At 42.6% G+C, this 18,474-nt stretch overlaps 3 protein-coding genes across 4 annotated transcripts in view; all 3 read right to left on the bottom strand.

The window, feature by feature from the left end:
• Positions 1-1,076, bottom strand: part of LOC129596341 (E3 ubiquitin-protein ligase MIB1-like) — a 30,934-nt gene extending 29,858 nt beyond the window's left edge. For both annotated transcript variants that reach the window (XM_055493578.1, XM_055493580.1), the window contains exons 1-2: positions 779-1,076; positions 543-717 (exon numbers count right to left, since the gene is read on the bottom strand). In XM_055493578.1, coding sequence (XP_055349553.1) covers positions 543-717; positions 779-877 — 274 coding nt within the window. In that variant the 5' untranslated portion in view covers positions 878-1,076. The remainder of the gene's footprint in view (positions 1-542; positions 718-778) is intronic.
• Positions 1,077-1,255: 179 nt separating this feature from the next.
• Positions 1,256-9,540, bottom strand: LOC129596294 (piwi-like protein 1). The gene is made up of 21 exons (XM_055493530.1): positions 9,449-9,540; positions 9,057-9,098; positions 8,387-8,513; positions 7,705-7,940; positions 6,626-6,743; positions 6,392-6,481; positions 6,211-6,303; positions 5,730-5,846; positions 5,461-5,575; positions 5,123-5,370; positions 4,948-5,062; positions 4,294-4,484; positions 4,163-4,232; positions 3,975-4,050; positions 3,773-3,894; positions 3,173-3,353; positions 3,031-3,096; positions 2,735-2,822; positions 2,551-2,676; positions 2,329-2,476; positions 1,256-1,737 (listed from the first exon to the last, which is right to left on the bottom strand). The coding sequence occupies exons 6-21, from the start codon at positions 6,457-6,459 to the stop codon at positions 1,621-1,623; spliced, it is 1,941 nt and encodes a 646-aa protein (XP_055349505.1). The 5' UTR covers positions 6,460-6,481; positions 6,626-6,743; positions 7,705-7,940; positions 8,387-8,513; positions 9,057-9,098; positions 9,449-9,540; the 3' UTR covers positions 1,256-1,620.
• A 670-nt stretch (positions 9,541-10,210) lies between these two features.
• On the bottom strand, positions 10,211-17,821 carry LOC129596283 (piwi-like protein 1). The gene is made up of 20 exons (XM_055493518.1): positions 17,509-17,821; positions 17,033-17,191; positions 16,280-16,515; positions 15,820-15,938; positions 15,454-15,543; positions 15,293-15,385; positions 15,083-15,205; positions 14,623-14,755; positions 14,291-14,532; positions 13,878-13,992; positions 13,617-13,804; positions 13,213-13,285; positions 13,067-13,142; positions 12,860-12,981; positions 12,313-12,493; positions 12,185-12,250; positions 11,845-11,932; positions 11,575-11,700; positions 11,242-11,389; positions 10,211-10,742 (listed from the first exon to the last, which is right to left on the bottom strand). The coding sequence occupies exons 1-20, from the start codon at positions 17,654-17,656 to the stop codon at positions 10,626-10,628; spliced, it is 2,643 nt and encodes an 880-aa protein (XP_055349493.1). The 5' UTR covers positions 17,657-17,821; the 3' UTR covers positions 10,211-10,625.
• Between the last annotated feature and the right edge of the window lie 653 nt (positions 17,822-18,474).

Raw genomic sequence — 18,474 nt, 5'->3', positions numbered from 1 at the left:
CAATCTGCTTTCTGTGAAAGACTAATTATCAACTTAATATTTAATTTTTATACAAAATATAGTTGTGACTTTGTCGTGCACCAGTGACGGGACAATCCTGCGTAAACGGCAAACATCGAGCAACCAACATACGAAATTCACTCCACTCTCAAAAATTGTCCGTTACTTACTAATGCAAAGAGTTAATATGGATCATTTCCGAACAAAAAGATAATAAAATAATTAAGACTTATTAAATTTGTTCCCCGCGGGCCACAGTCTCTACTTCCGATGCGGTTATAACGTCAAAAGAAAATGATGAAAACCAATATGAAATGATGGCGCTAAGTACTGGTACCCCCTACAAAACTTATATTCATAAAAACCGACCCACCAACTCCGAACTCGTCAGTGCCCCCAAAACGCAAGCACCCCCCCCCCTTCTCCCACTTGCAATGGTTGCACCCCTCCCCCGTCCCCGTAACGAAATCCCTCGAAACTCACTAGTTCCCCGTGTCCCCCTCGCACGGGTACCCCCTTCCCCCTCAACCCGTTTCTCTCACCTGTGGGACTGCTATCCAGGATCCGCAGATCATACGCCGAGGCGCAGCGATAGTTGGCCGCCGTCCCGTTATCCCACACGACCACCACCTCCTCCACCGACTCAAAATTCCGCACTGTCCCCACATGCCCCTCTCCGCCGTCCTGCTCGGCCCACTTCCAGTCCGGACCGCGCACCTACAGCACGCACACTGCATTCTACTGCACAAGGGGGAGGGAAAAACAGGGAAGAGCGTACCACACGACTGCCCACACCGTCCTGGGTGGGGGCGCGCGCGGACCGCGACACAGCGCTGGCGTTGGTGCTGACGAAGGCCCCCGCGGCTGTGATGGGCATGCTGCAAGCTGTGATCAACCTGGCAGTCTGGCACTCCGCGATACTCCCCAGTATCAACACAACGGCCAACAAAACAACAATGCCCAGCCACGCAACAAATAAAACAATAAGTGTTTATAATTTAGTAGAACAAAAACATGAAAAACCTTCACAATCAGAATTGTAAACAAGTAACTAATTGTAAATCCTACGAAATTTAACCAAGCTGAAAGCAGGTATAACATTAACAACCCAGCACGCAGTACCATGCACGGTATCGGGCAACCGCCCTTGGAAACCGCTTTCAATCCGCGCTTTTTAATAATATTATGTACCCAACCGGAAGCATTTCACGTACGCGCTCATCGACTGCTGCAGATCTTTACTTTTGCTCGATCAGTTCAACCAAAAATAAATTCTATAATCTAGAATTCACCAAGAATCTTCAATCACAGCGAACGAAGCTACTAAACCTGCTCATTCCATAATCAACCGCATCACTGCACTAACAACTAACAAATTTCACTGGTCAAGCGAACATAAATCCATATTCTGTGCTCGTACATATCGACAACTGACCAGATCGAAGAACACATTGCAAAGAAAGGTGATGTAACCACCTATTACAACAGCAACATCCAGCCGCAACCGTAGAACAAAAGGATCTGCTCCAAACTTATTCCGGGGATACACACGCAGCGAGCTGACGGGGTGGATACAATTTCCCGGCCGGGTTCCGGGGGATGGACGCCTTGACGCTCGATCTACAGGAAGTGCATACGGTCGCGCAATGACGTCGCCGGCGACTGATGCAGGTTGTGGGCGATGAGCTGCGAATGCTTCTTGGCACACATCAGAGCAGCCGGGACGCAAATCGGGCCCTTGAAACCGGCAAAACAACACTGTACTCTGGTATCACGATTTACCAAACAGATACGTACGAGACCTTGCCATAATTTATACTCTTTCCGGTTACGTCCTACACATCAAAATTTCTTACAATTCGATCACTCTAAATATCTATCAAGTATCCTTGTACGAATTTACCGGTAGTGCAATTTTCCAGCAAATCCAAGTAATTCTTAGATATAATTAATAAATAAAAAATATATTAAAATATTTTTTTTATATATATATATAGAGAGGTAATATATCAAATTAATTTGTTTGAAACAAATTAAAACCTTTGCTCATGAATTTTTCAGTCCAGACCATGCAAAACATCGACTCTGTTAATTTTTACCAAATGAATAACACAAAATACCTATAGCCGGTTTATAAAACTGAATTAATAATTAGTCAACCGGTAGTAAAGTTTTCCCCGAAGATGAGCTGAATTCCGAATTACAGACCATCGTGGAACAGCCTTTCGCAGCAGCGCGTTAAATCGTGCAGTTACAAAAGTACTAGTACTGTATAAAAACTATTATATAATATAACTTATACAGTATAAGCATCTACCACGTACGTACCTGCCAGTTGTAATAGAGATGGCACAATCGGTACGTCATGAGCTGCAGATCGTCCATCTTGCGACCCGCATCATCCACAATGACATGGTAGTACGTCGGTGACGCTGTCCCTTCCCGAACGTTCTGCGCCACGACAAAGAAATCGCGTCTGCCAAAATTACCGCGCCATTTCAGTACGACGTTCACTCCCGCTGCGAATGCACCTATACAACGGCCGCTTACCGGTCCGCCCGGGTGACGACCCGGTCCACGACGGTACCCGGTAACGGGTTGCCCACGGTCTTCCCGTTCTCCTGGAAGAACCGCGTACCGACATTCCGGCTGACCACCATGTATGTTAACGCAATCCTGCAAAGAAAAATTGCTATAAAACTCAAAATATACAATGCAAATTTGTGATAATGACTTCTTGTTAGTTGAGAGTCCACCGATAACGCTGCGCACACCGGAAACTTCCGTGTCTATCAGCTTCTTAAGCTGTCCGTCAGAGATGGCTGAAAAACACTTATGTGAGCGTTACTGAAATTTCTATACGCATTTCATTGTAAATTTAACGTATACGATGATACTGTTAACCCGCATAATCTTCGTGAAACTCTACCTATGTAACGAACTATTTTTTAAACTCTGCATAGCGTCGAAATTGTATCTCGAATTAGGAGTAAATTTTCTTGGAAGAAAAACGTAGCGATAGATACAAACCGCCGCGGTATAGCAGGACATCAGCCGGATATGCCCCGTTCTTCGCCCGGAAATTCTCTAGGCACTCTGTATACATAATATAAAATGTAATTCTTATCGAGAAGGTAGTTGTCAATAAGGAATATATGAAGCGCAGAAATACCCTGAATAAGCGACGCGACCGACTGCATGGCCTGCTCGTCCGTGTCGACGAAGCGGTCGGCGTTGTGATACTGGGCCAGGTCGCGGTTGTACGTCGCCGCGGCCACCACCACCGTCTTCTGCTCCCGGTGATCCGCGTGGCAATGGATGCCGACCACCATCGGATACGATTCAAACCCAAACTGAACCAACAAAAATCATAATTAAGTCCCAGATGAATTTTTCATCCAAAAATACAACAGTGAAATCCTGTTTTTGTTACAAACTTGTGACGTGACTGGCTTGAGCTAATAAAAACAGTGAAATATAACGTTCAGTAGAGAAATGCACGTTGGTATGCATCAAGGCAGGCGGTGTACATATGTACACTGTGCGTACACCGTACAGCACTGCGAAATTTCAACAAAATTCAAATCTGTACATAAATTTAAAAAAAAATCAATTGTTAAACGTGTATAACTAGCATGTTGCGAAGTAAATCATTACACATGTAAATACAATTCGTATGAAGAGCTACAGGTCATCTTTGATGTAACGCTATATATGGAGGACAGTCAGAAAAACGCTTTCCGTGTCGCGCTAATGTTTGCGTTGACCTTACGTTCAGAATCCAGCTGGTGCCTCCCATTTTGGCGTTGATCTGCTGGCAAAGGGAGGTTGCCACGCTGCGGAGTGTGCCCGGCTGTCCTCTGATGGTCTTGGCCAACACAACTTGGGAGACAACTATGCAATTCCATCAGCACACCACTGAATTACTGCTGTACGTTTGACTGTTTGACTCAAAACAACGATGCGTAACTTACTGCCACGGTGACAGGACATGAACTGCTTAAACGCGCTGTACCGCTGCTCGTCGTCCGTAGCGAATACCGCCAGTACCTAGAAATTATTTGCCGGGAAAATTAACACCGGAAAACAGTATTTAAACGGCCGGATTTTTTCTTATGAACATACAAGTACCGAAAGATAACGAAGCACTATAGACCCTTACCAAATCCAAAACACGAGGGTCCTTTCCCACCCGCTCGATGTACGATTGCACAGCATCCGTCACGATTCCTCTGCAAAATGCAGGCTAGTACCAGTTCGGCCGACAAAGTTCACTACATAATCAATGCATACAGTTCGGGTTGGTTGTAGTGGACGCCCATTCCGACAGCGACATCCAGCAGGAGACGAACAAAACCCATTACATTTGCGCGGTGCTGCTCGGTGACCAGTACCAACCAGCTGCGCACCGGCGTGACCGTCTGCTGCAACGGGTGGCTACGCACCTCCCGGCCCCACTCGGCCTTCCCGGCATCGTAGGAAAACTGCAGATTACAGTAACCAAATCATTCATCATTCGCCACTAATAAACAGTTTTGGACAAACTGTAATTATGTCAGGTAATGTCTAATCGGCAGCGATCCGCGATTCAGAACTAATTTTAGGTACCGAACATGTCTGCGTACGTACTTGTTCAATAAACGGTAATAATTAAGTTGACATATACTTTGCACATACAAAGAACAGTGTACAATATTTGTAGAAAAGCGCTTGTCAATTGGTTTAATAGCCAAGCCTAAGATTTTTGCATTAGCTACAAACTTCCCGCTAGACAACTTGCAATTTGCGCTACCGTAAAATTACACGATACTCGCAATACTGTGACCGTGATCGTATTGGACAATTCCTGCTTATATCAGGATAATTCGAGAAGCGCCGTATTGAAGAAATTCTACTTGTACCATGGAAGCCGCTTATTCCCCACCAGTTTTTGCACAAGTACTGTACCTCTTTCCCGCTCTGCTGTAACTGTGGTGGACGCAAGCGTCGCCCTTCCACCCCCACCAGCTCCTTCCCGTATTCAACGTCCCACGCATGAATCGTTTGCTGGACATTACTATTCCTAACCAAATGATTTCACATTACCAACCGATAATGCAACGCGTAAAAATGATCTGCCTACGTAGTCAGACGATGGATGAAGGCCTCCGTGGCGGCCTTGCGTCGTGGTGGGTCCAGTTTGGTGTGTCTTGCAACCGCTTGCATCATCCGGACGTCGGACCGCATCTGCTCTGTGTAGCCGGTCATCCGGCACAGCTCGGGAACCAGGCGGATCTCGTGGGTCCCGGCACGGCGCAGCGCTCGATTGGCCGGTTGGGATACCAGGAGCGGCTGCTGCAGGTCCGTGATATGACCAGCGGCGCCGTAATGCTGCATGCAAACTCAAATGCAATGCACACCGATCACCATGCTAACTGATAGTAACTAGTTACTGACCAAGTTGATACACTAATGCCATACCTGCACGAAATACTGCTGAAACGTCATTTTTCCATGGGGACCAGAGACGGTAGAAAGAGACACGGGCGCTGTAGCCCAGTCGATGCTCTCCACACGGTACGTCAGGTTGTTATACCTGTAATTGCCATACAGTACACACGGCAATTAATTACAGCAATTAATTACAGAATTAATTACAGTAATTTAACCCAACATCAAAAACAGTTACAATGTATTGTACTCGTATAATGTACATAACTCCAAGCAATACCGGTCCACCGTCCACTTACGGGGTAACGACAACCTGACCGATCAGCGCTTTGGCCACCTCCGTTCGGCCGAGCAGCTCACCATCATCTTTGTGCTTCAACATCACACGGCGCAAAACGTCTAACGCCGTCTCCTTTCTACAAGAATGAAGTGCAGCTATCATGCTAAGTACTACATTATGCGCATTCCGGGCATTTCCAAAATACGGATCCGCGTACCGGAAACCAGAGACACGATATTCTTTGCTGTATTCCACATGACAAAACCTTAAAAAAATTTAAAACGTGATAACTACTGTTTTGTTCAAGGTTGCACATGCGATTTAAAAAAATATATCAAGGTTTCTAATGTGGAACAACAAAGAATACCGTGTCTCGGGTGCTCGGTACGCGAATCCGTACGGTAAACACGTAAAACGTCCACAATGTAAACGAAATGCGGTAAACGTCCACAATATTTATGCATTTCTGTAATAAGAAAGTAAATCGCAGCTTGTCCTACCGCGCAGCGAGGAATCGCTGATCGATCTGCATCAGCAGTTCGTCGCCCTCGCACCGGCCGATCGAGGTCTCTATCCCAGGCCAGATTTCGACCCTAATTAACCAAAGACTTTTACATGCTATCGTTATCGATATAATAATGGTAAAAAGAATTTATTGGCGCCTTAAAAAGGTCAACCCACCGTCCCTGATAGCCCGCCGGCTGTACTTTCTTGTCCGGATCATAGCAGGCATCGCGAATACGGCTCATCTACAGGTCTTTCTCCTGAAATCTGCGATGACAAAAGTTTTAAAAGGTCAACCTTTTTTCGGGGATTCAGACTACCGCCGCGGGCCGCTCATGCCGCGTTAATCACTTGCGGATATCGGACATTCTTTGGTGCAGATATTCTCGATAACGACCAGCAAGTACTTACCCTTTCAGCTGCGAATTCAGCATAGCCAGTACCTGCGGATTTTCCGCCTGAGAGTACCGGTACAGTAGACCTGCACACCCGTCTGCCGACCATCGAACTCCACAGATTCATGACATTCCTGTAGCAGAAACACAAGCTGGGTGAGCAAGGGGTCGGGCGCGTCACTACATCGAAGGATTCGGGTTTGTTGGTTACGCCGTTACGGTACATTCAAATTTTAACATAGGTGGAGGCCTCCTTACCGTGGCACACTATGCCCTACTGAATACCCGTTTCGAAAATTGGGGAACGGTCGCTGCACGCGAAATACATATCGATATCGATCTTATAATAATTGTAATTCGAATCGGTTCCTAGTTGGGCAGTTACACTTTGCGATCCAACGAATATCTTTGGATCACCCATCACACGTTACAGTACGTAAATCAAACTCTACTCGCTATCGCGATAACAAAACTGAAGTACGCAGTACGATGGGATTTTCGTACAAATTTTAATACGGCACGTTCAATATTCACTCAAATTCTGAAGTCCATTTATTAGAAAGCAAGCCATAAGCGCAATAAATATAAATATGAACAATACTGGTATTTTTAGTTCAACTTTGTCAGACGTAGCTCAAATTTAATTTAAATGCTCGAAAGTCGCATGAGCTGTGTTTTAAAAGTAACGGGTCCATGGCTAAGAAAATGCGTAAATTGAACCAATGTCGCTTTACAGGAGTGGTTCAGAATACATAGTACACACTAACGTAATTACCTTTAAACGTAAAGCTATGTCATTAATCTGTACGAGTACTATTGTAAAGCGGCACTGGTTCAATTTACATCATAACGTCAGCCACACATTTTGCTGTACTACTTTTACTGCAGAGAACAAAACAGTTGCAGTTGTAGTCTTGTAGACAAAGTTATTACTAACTTTTCTCAAATTTCTCGTACAATGTGGTAATGAAAAATTATGTATAAAATATCATGTATTATAATTGATAGTAATAATATAATCACAATGTTTACATTCGCAGTACCGGTGCACTCGTATATAACAGGATTATATGGTGGGCCGGCAATTCGACTGACCTGCTTAATCATTTCCGCGCCGGCGGGGCTCGCGTATAGGAGACTTTGCCCGTCGAAGACGAAGGTGTGCTGCCACCACTGTTTCACCTGCGCCAGCGCTTGCACGATCGCGCAGCGCAGACCACGTGACCCTGGCTCTGGATCGAACTCCACCTGGTACTGCAGGACAGGCGCCGGTGATGTGACCTTTACTTCTGTATTGTTTGCGCGCAGGCGCACCACATCCCCGACACTGCCTGTATAATGCCACAGCAAAGACTTCTACGGATGTAAGTACGAGATGTAAAGTACATGTCGCTTTCTAGCCGAATGTAAGCGTCGTTTAGCGGAGATGTTCCTATCGCGTATACTGCTATTGAGTCTTATAGTCTGCTGCGCCGGCTTCAGTAATAATCTTACCATAATAGTCTGTGTATAAGGTATATAGTATACTTCTATTGTATTTTTGCCGAAGAAAAATTAGACCGAGTACGACGGTACCAGTTATGAATACTCGGAAAAAACGCTTACATTATGCCGGTTAATATGTGAGCCGCCGACAGACTGTTAGCAAAACAAATGTGTAAATATTTATTTCTGAAGAAACTGCACAGCGTGAAAGGGCTGCTGTTTAAGGAAAAACATTAAAGTTTACATGGAGTATTTTTTACGGCATTAAGCGTCGGAATTCGACAGTGCTTACCATGATACAAGGTCGGCTGGGACTCCGGATTACGGGATGACTGACCAGAGGACGCCATGGTAATGTTGCGCTGGTCGCGGCAGGCAGCTTTATCCGAGGGAGCTTAATACGGAAGCAATCTACAATACTGATAAAAAAAACCGAAACAATTCTCAACTTGATGATAACAAAGAAAATCTAACGAATAAGGAGTTTAGCAAAGAAAAAGATCATCTAAAATACACATTCATAATACGAACACAAGCACTAAGAGAAAACCAAAGCGATAGTAAGTACGTACTCGTATAGATGCAGACTATAGCGTCGCTATACTTTTGTATGACATTAAGTTAACTCGTTAAAACAGAAACAGGGACTTTAGCGTCTTTTGTTCTTACCTGACGAAAAATAAAACTCCTAGTGGCTACATAAGTATCCGTACGACGTTTCGTAAATCAAGCCAATAAATTTGGTTGTGTGATAAACTGATAATATTACAAAGGGTTACAGTCACTATTTTATTACCATTTATTGCTAAAACAAAAATTAATTCCCCTGATTATTCTAAAAATCCTAACATTGTTTACAACAATAACAACATTATTGCTAGTTACACAAGGACTTTCATTAGACATCGCAATAAATGTAATAATCAGTAAGATTTAAATTATTCTCCGACCGTCTGACGTACCTGTTATCCGAACAAAGATGATGTCCAAAATTCAGCACTCAACTGGAAAAAATCACGAACGAGCTATGAGTTGAAAACTTTAACGAAATCTTTATTGATAATATTGTAGGGGAGAATATTACAAACATAAAAACAGTAGCCAGCTGGATTACGTTGTCTAATAAAATCATTTGGTTTTAAATTATAATGTGTATGCTAATTACGAAATTTACCAGATCCAGTTATGCAACATCTGCTATAAAGTGTAATGTCTCAAGCTGAGCGGAGAGGGGGCAGTGGAAATGTTTCAGTTTTCACATTACCCATTTACCCCTAATTCGAAAAGAGAAAACACTATTACTAACGTTTAGCTTGTAAATACAGATATCGTTATAGATTCGTAAGAAACTTACCCGAAATTTCGGACGCAAAAAGAATAATCCTATCGGATAGGGCCGGTCGATGGAATGAAATTCAATGAATGAGGCAGCAGAAAAAGACGAGCCTAAAATCTGAAGACTTCTTGTCCCTGAAATCATCAAGAAAACCCAAAAATTTACACTCGGAAAAAAAACGGCGAAGTGCTACCGTAAGTAGACGATAACTGGCAGGGAATGCGTAAACCCGGTCTAAAGAAGCTGGGAGATTCATCAGGGAGATTACCGGCTTACCGGGAACTGCATTCTCGATTTGCTCGCACCGACGAGTCAATGACTGCACCCCGGTGTACTCGAAAACGCATTATAAAAGAAACTATTTTTAAAAACAATTTTTTTATCTCGTGGCGTAATTTGGGAATGCTCACTTAATTTGGGAAAAAAAGCATTAGTTCCACACTTCATAATAATAATTATTGTTATAAAGTGTGGATTGTGGAACTGACTCTATTATGCTCGTTTGTTTAGTAGTACGACTGCACGACAGAGGATCATTGATCACTCATGGTCAATAGCCCTAGTCTTCCAGATAAGCCGGTGTTTCCCACAATTATTACTCTACAATTTTGCTGATAAAATGATACGGTAACAACGGCGGTTGGCGATGTAGCAATAAGCAGATATTCTGTGTGCGGAATCTCGTTTCTCCAACCTCTTCTCATCAATTCCTTTAATTTCTGTGATTTCGACGAAAAAAATGTTGAAAACCAAGGTACTGTCATTTTAGTGCTACATATATTGCAGTCGGTGATCGTTTAATTCCTTCGTTAACGAGATCCAGTAATTAACACAAGCCGAAAATTATCGACACATCGCACAGCTTCCCTCCGCAACCAGAAATTACGCGCAAAATTCACCTCATAAAATTGTTACGAAACAAAACAACAAAATTCTCCGATTATACACGCATTAGTAAGAAACATCACAAATTGCTGTACAGCAAACCCGGCTTGCCACCGCAAAATGTTAAAAACAAAAATACCGTACGCGGCAGACTGAGTCCCAACCGCTGCGCAATGACGCGCCCCATGGAAATGATAAAAACTGAAAATGCAAAAAAATAACATTCTCTAACAATCAAAAAAATATCCATCCACTCAACAAATCCATGCCGCCCATTCCCGTCAACGTATCCCCAAACGCGCGACCGCGTCTACAGGTAAAACATGCGTTCGCGCAGACTGTCCGCGGCCTTCTTGTGCAGGTTCAGCGCGATCAGCTGCGCGTGCTTACGAGCGTACTGCACGGGCGCCGGCACACGGATCGTTCCCTGAAATTTTACAGGAAATTCACAATAAATGGCCGCAATTCAACAATAAACAGCAAATATAAAAAAGCTCATAATTCATGGATTATTAACAGCTTCAACGACATTTCTTCAAAAAATTTACAAATAATTACACACTTAAATGTACCGAAATCTTTTTAAAATGTCTTGACAGACCAATCCCAACAAAATAAACAGCTGGCAAATCATTCGCTAATTTAGAAAAACTTTCCCCGTAAAAATTACCAAATTAATCAAATAGCTGGTATGACGAAAATATTTTTTTCCTCAAATATTCACCGCAAAAGAACTCCACAATAAATTCCAATTTTGCTACAGGAAAATCTCAACATGCAAAAACAATTTTCGTAAGCGTTAGTAATCAAGAGAAAATAAATTCACAAATAAAAAGAAATTCAGAAATACAAATTTAATTTACAAATAGAAGTAAATGTACAATTAATTTAATTTAAAAAATGAATTTAATTCGCGTGTCGCATACCGGCCAGTTGTAGTACATGTGGCACAACATGTACGTCATCTGCTGCAGATGCTGCGGCTTCAGCGGGGAATCGTCGTCGATGACGTTGTAGTACGTCGGCGCCACCGTGCCCTCACGCACACTCTGCGACACGATGTAGAAGTCGTAGCTGCAACGGAAAATAATAAATAAAAAAAACCCAGGTTGAAATTCCAATTTATTTTCATTTTTACACCAGCTAAAAACCATATTGAGACAAACCAGAATATATTTGATTTTCCACCAAAAATAGTCAGCAATTATTAGCTTTCAATTTTACAGCTGATCTTTTTGTAATTAAAAAAATCACCGTACCGGAACGGGCGGGTGACGATATCGTCCACGATGGTGCCGGACAGCGGATTCAGGATGTTCCCGTTGTCGTCCTTGAAGAAGCGGGTGCTCTCGCGTTTATTCACCAAAATATACGTCAGCGTGATCCTGTACAGGAATTAAAGCCAATAAAATTATCTGCCACAAATCAGCGTGATTTTGTACAGAATTAAAACCAGTCTTACGTGCTTAATATTATTACAAATTACAAATATTACTTGTACTAAACATTAATTCGACTGCTGCGCTTACTTTTTGTCCGTGGACAGACCATTCGTCAGATTTCGCACACCAGCCAGTTCGATCTCCTTAATGTTGCCCAGCTGACCCTCGGAAATTCCTAAATGTCAATAAGAAACATTTCAAGATAAACGTGTTATAAACAGCACAAAATCTACCAATAATTTTCAAATTAACAAACTTCCGTGCCTTCATTAGTCATACGTAAAAAAACAGCTGGAAAACACGTTCCAATGAAAAATGATACTTATTGTTCCAAAAGAATTTACTAAAAACTATTAACCTCAAATTAATAGTTGGTCGCATTCGAAGTCAGTGATTTTAAAAAATAAATGAAAATTCGGATTCTTACCGTCACGGTAAACGAAGACACCCTGCGGGAGGCACTTGTTCTGCGCTTTGAAGTACTCAATGCACTCTGCAAGAAAACAACGCATGGACAACAGCGCGACAACATTCCCAGTTAAAGGAAGTCTTTACCCTTGACAAGCAGCGGAATACACGTCAGAATTTGATCGTCGTCGTCCGCATACACCGCGCAGTTGTAGTACCTGGAGAAGCCCTTGTTCCAAGCCGCCGCGGCCGCCACCAGCGTCTTCTGGGCCATACGGTCACGATGGCAGTCAATGCCGATGACCATCGTCGGAGCAGTAAACGGGAACTGCACAAACAGCGAAGATAAATAACTGTCCAATTAAATACGGAATTAACAGTACGAAAATTTCTCGACAAATTCAGCAGCACAAAGATAAAATGTGATGTGCGTGATAGCTGATTAATTAAATCAGTAATTAATTTCCCCGGACAGGTTCCTTGAAATCAGACACCACCGCAAAAAGCCGTATAAAATTATAAATCAATGATTAAAATTAAAATCAGTAATAATTATCGCTGACGATTCCGGAAAAATAACATATGACAGCAAAATGATTAATTCTGTACAATAATAAATTACGAATTAAATTGTAAAATAAAATGAGTAACTAATTGAAAATTAATTAATCACGACCGCAAAACCTGTACGTACATGCATCGTCCAGATGTCGCCGCCCAGCTTGGCGTTCAGCTGCATGCACACTTTGGTGGCCACGCTCTTGATCTTTCCGGGAGCACCGCTGATCGTCTTTGCCAAAATTACTTGCGAAGCGCCTACACACAAAACCAACAAAAGCAATAAGAAAACAAGCAAATAAATTAACAAACAAAAAATAAAATGAGCATGGGTGAAACTTACATGGCAGATTGCAGCACAGCGTCTCTTTGAAGGCATCGTAGCGATCCTTCGCGTTCGAGGAGAACACAGCCATCACCTGCCGACAAAATCACAATTAAATCCAAAAAAAAATTCCGAAAAGATGTTCAACAGCGAAAACAACGTACTAGCTTCAAATCGGGGCGGTTCAGCTTCTGCACCTGCTCGATGTACGCCTGCGGCGTATCAGCCACAATTTGCCTGCAAAAAATTTCCCATATTTATTGCAACTTATTTTATCACAATCAAAATAAAAAACGATTAAAAAGCGAATAAAAAACACCGTGCCAGCTCATAATTTTTTCAAATAAAAATTAATCGCATACAACAATACCGGTTCCGCAAGAATTCAATCGCAGCAAAATACGACAGATTTTTTTTCCGGTCGTCGTTTTCCCGGTCGTATTTTTCACAGCAATAAATTTCGGTCAAACAAATAAAATACCGCAAAATTTAACAATTAAAATCAGTCGGATTACAAGTTAATTAATTATTTAAATAAATTCAAGAAATTCCACCGGTTAACACTCACACTTTGGGACTGCCGACACGCATGCCCATCGGCCCGGCGACCTCCATGATCTGGCGGACAAACTGCTCCGTGATGCCGTGGTTGGGCTGCGTGGTCAGCACCAGCCAGATGCCCAGCTCCATGGCCGTCTGGAATTGGGCGCCGCGCATATCCGTGCTCCAGTCGGCCTTGATGTGATCGTACGAATACTACAAGCACGGATAAGATTTGTTTATTTTCCATGTTTTTTTTTAACAGCGCTATATAAAATTATCAACTTACATTACGTCCGCTCTGGGAGAGCTGCTGCGGGCGCAGACAGCGGGACTGGAATTTTACCAGTTCGCGACCGTACTGGACGTCCCAGTGCTTCAGCTCTTTCTGGACGTTTTCATTGCTAAAAAAATTAAAAAACAAAACTAAATTTCCCGAATAAAAAACGACAATCTTTTCCAAGCCAGTAAATTAAAAATAATTTTTATGCTGTTTGCAAACTTAAAATTATTCTGAACTGTTTCTGTTCTGAAACTGTTTCTCATCGGTTTTTTCAGGAAATAAATTCCTCAATAATGATAGATGTCTTCTGCAAAAATTTAAAATAAATTTACGTTTCAAAAATTTTGAATAAATCACAATGAAACAAACCAGCATAATTATCGAATAATTTATTATATTAATTTTAAGTAAATTCGTACCCAGTCAGCTTGCGGATGAAGACCTCTGTGGCGTTCTTGCGGCGACCGGGATCCAGTTTGGTATGTTTCGACACCGCCTGCATGATGCGGAAATCAGCCCGAATCTTGTCCGTGTATCCAGTCAAACGGCACAGTTCCGGCACGAGCAGAATCTGCTCCGTGCCGCGTCGACGCAGGGCCTTGTTGGCCGGCTTGACCACCAGCAGCGGCTGACTGGCGTCAGTGACGTTCATGTGATAGCGCTAGAAATGAAAACAAATACCACAAATAATTATCGTATTAATTAACAAATGCGTTAAATGAATAAAGGAAAAAATCAAAAAATTTCTTACATCAGCGAAGTACTGGCCGAATGTAATCTCCTTCTTTTCCCATTTATCGCCCACACGCACTCGCGTCTCGAAAGTCTTGGCCGGGGTCTTGGTCCACTCAACGGCCTGAACGCGGTACACCATGTGGTTGTACCTGAAAATCAGGAAAAATTCACAATCAATTGAAAGAATAATTTCCGTTTAACAATTCCCCATTAAAAAATTATTCTTTAAATCAATATCCGTTCCCACAATTTCGCAGATGGAAAAAGGTCTAAATTACGTCAAAAGCGTGCCCTCTTTCTTTGCAGAATTTTCAGTACGAATTACCAACAGATTTAATAAATTAATTAGGTACAAATAAGCCTGAAAATCTTTCCAAAAAACAGAAATCTAAGAAAAAATTACATGAAATTTTATTGCTGTTTTTTATTATTTTAATGATGTGTGCAGAAAAGTTCGCGAATTATATACAACGTACATGGTCTCGATGGTCTGTCCAACGACGGCCTTGGCCGCTTTCTTCTGGATATTTTCCGGTCCCTGCTCCGTTCGCGCCGCACTGCTCCATGCCTCACGCAAAGCATCACGAGCGTTCTCATTTCTATGGAAAAAAAACCCGCACAATTAACAGTCAACACAGAATTTTTCTCACAACTGAAAACAGAAATCAAGTCACAAATCGACGTACCGAATAATACGGAAGCGCTGATCGACGCTCATCAACACGCGATTCTGCTCGAAAATCCCAATGGAAGTTTCAAAGCCCGGCCAGATTTCCAGGCTACAATTACCGAACGCAAAATACAGAATTAATGAGAATTTTAAAAAAAAAGATGCGATGTGATTTACCGTTTCTGGTAACCTTCCGGCTCCAATTTACCAGCCGGATCGTAGCAGTTATCCTGGATGCGGACCATTTTCAAATCGTGCTCCTGGAATCTAAATACAAGCAATCATCAACATCAACAAGACATACACACGGCTGGTACATTTAAGCTGCGTATAAAGAAAACATTTTACGCGCCTTTAATTGTTGATTAATTTCTGCCAATAATAACAAGAAAATTCCGCAGAAAGTTTCTAAATAACACCGGCCATGTCGAGGTCGAAACACGGCTCTCACAAATTAACTTTCACTTATTATTAACGAATTATTTTTTAATTGTTAATGACTCTATTATTTAAATTCCACTGTAGCGCCTCGAAACACCGTACCGGTTCAACTGGGAATTCAGGATGACCAGCACTTGTGGATTCTGCGCGTCCAGATTGGCCGTGCGCCGCATGCGCACCTTCATTTCCTGCTGATTGAACTCCACCGCATCTTCGCACTCCTATCGAAGCCATTAAAATGATAAAAGAATAATATCATTCATGAAAAACAATCCCACTTTTTACGTCCCGTTTAAATTCATCTACTGTATATTTCAACAAACTGAACTTCCGGTGCGGGTCGTTTATACGGAATATGTGGTTATCTTTTTCCCCATTTTACTCCCCATAATTTCACAAAAAAGACTACAAAGTATTTTTTACACAAGTGAAAAAGCAGAAAAATACCGAATTATCTACACAGTGCAAACTGCAAAGATCCAATAATTTTGCGACCAATACATAATTTCCCAGCAAAATTCCGATTTAAAACGTTTTACTGGACGAAAATAGAAGCGCTTACCTCGGTGATTAATTCGGCGGCGGTTGGGCCGACGTACAGGACGCTGCCGCCGTCGAAGATGTAGGCGTGCTTGACCATCTGCTTCTTGTCGGCCCAGCGGTGCATGATGCCGTAGCGCTGCGAGCGATTGCCGGGCTGTGGATCGAAATCCACCTGGTACTGGTAGATGACGCCCTTCGTGCCCACCTTCACCTCGATGTAGTTGGAGTGCAGACGGACCACATCACCGCCGCTTCCTGCCAATACAAGCACGGTTAAATCTCTTACAAAACCTTCCCGATTTTCCAATAAATTATTAGCCAATGTGTTAAAATAGTAAAAAAATGCGGGATAACTGCCCAGATGTAGCAACTACAGAAACAAAATAACATCGAGCATTAAATCATGGATTAATCGTTTAGCGAATCAAGAAACAGTTCACGAAACTAGCAGTGAAATAAACCATACTGTGATTTAAATAACTATTAATAAATTGCGGAACAATAATTATTAGTAACTTTAGTAGTTACTTTACTACTCAACAATAAAAGGACAGATAAAATGTACGAAAAAAATAAAACACAATTAAATCATAACTAATGAATACGTTTGATTTTTTAAAAAGAATTTCAAAAAAAATAATCAGTGTAATTTTAAAGCAAAATTATGAAAATCAGAACAACTCAGCCAAAAATGCGTGATAAAATCATAAAAATTAAAATCAACATCATGAATTTTAAACCGTTCTGTGTTAAATTCATCCAGAAAGGTTACCTTTCTTCTCATCTTTGACGGCGGCAGGGCGCGTGTGGACGGCGGTATAGCGCAGACGGTCCTCTTCGGCGCGACTGATCCGTTCTTTGCCGTCGCGTCCGATGTATTTTCCGTTCCCTTTACCCTTGCCGCGGCCACCCGGAGGACTGGGTTTATCCGCTACAAAAAGGCAAAATTTCTTTTAAATTTTGAATTTTGAAAATTACTGCGTTCCGCGTTGAGTTTACACTGTCTAAATCTGTTCAGCCATCGTTCAAACAGCAAAACAAGGTCAATACAGCGGATAAATACGGCGCAACCGACAAAGGGTCGGATCTCAAGCCTAACCAGTACACCATGTATACAGATACACACTGGCACGCGCCACGTTTTGAATTTTCAGTCTAGGTCAACAACTTTCCGTGAGTTCTCTCGTTCCCCCGAAGTTTTCCCGAATTCTACAGGATAAATTTTCGATGAACCATGCGATTTCTTACCCAGTGGTGTCGGGTTCATCAGGTCCAGCTGGCGGGCTTGCTCCGTAGCCGCTGCCATGGCATCCGAGCCCGCAGAATTGGGTTCGCTGCCCGTCTCCATTGGCGCTGGCGGATCGGATTTGGGCTCAGGTGGCTGCTCGGGATCCATTTTTCCGGGGCTAAATGGAACGGACTAATCAAAAATGTGAAATTTTACATCCGAAAACCAAAGTTTTGATGTAGAAACTGACGACTATTGCACGAAAGCAGAGTGGAAAAAATTAGCTCCTGATAAAACTGCAGAATGAAAGTCACGTTCTTGCAGCTGCAAGAGTTTAAAGTGGGACTGAGCGCAAAATCAGCAGGGCCTGCAAAAAAAACCGACAAACAAGCAGCGATCGGGCGGCCAGTGGTCCGGCAGGGTACGCAATCGGATTTGACCAGCCGGTCATCGACTTCAGACAGAAGCATTTCATGCCCAGCTGACGGCTAGCTGAACGATCCGGTTCAAAATTGGAGCTGAATCTGCGCTCTTGCTCTTTGTTTTGGTTTTGACAAAAACAAAACACAGAACAGACAGAAGTAACGAGTTGGCGCCGTTCTGTCTCTTTGTTTTGAACTTTTGATTGTCGCTCCGTTGTGTGTTTTCGAGCCTAGGCGAAATTCCCCAAAGCAGATAAATCCGTTTTGAATTCTCAAAATTTCTGCCAACGTACTTTTTCGTTTATATATCGTTATTTCTTTAAAATAATTTCCTCCAGCCTGTTGCAACTTGCAAGTTGCAAGCCGGAAGCAGTTCTTTCGGCCTGCTGTCTGCCTATTCAGTATTCACAGTCAGTAATTCTCGCAATTTTTTTTTGGCGGTGTTCACTGGAAATGTAAAAATTTATTTTAATGTAGCGTGCCACGGCGCGTGACTGTCTGCGACTGAAAAATTAGTTCAACGCGGCAACGCGCCGGCACCGGCACTGCAAAGTGAGAAATCAG

Source organism: Paramacrobiotus metropolitanus, unplaced genomic scaffold (genome assembly GCF_019649055.1).
Source record: "Paramacrobiotus metropolitanus isolate TYO unplaced genomic scaffold, Prichtersi_v1.0 Parri_scaffold0000088, whole genome shotgun sequence".
NCBI classification, from domain to species: Eukaryota; Metazoa; Tardigrada; class Eutardigrada; order Parachela; family Macrobiotidae; genus Paramacrobiotus; species Paramacrobiotus metropolitanus.
The sequence above is the reverse complement of the archived record's forward strand: the minus strand, read 5'-3'. Positions and strand labels throughout refer to the sequence as shown.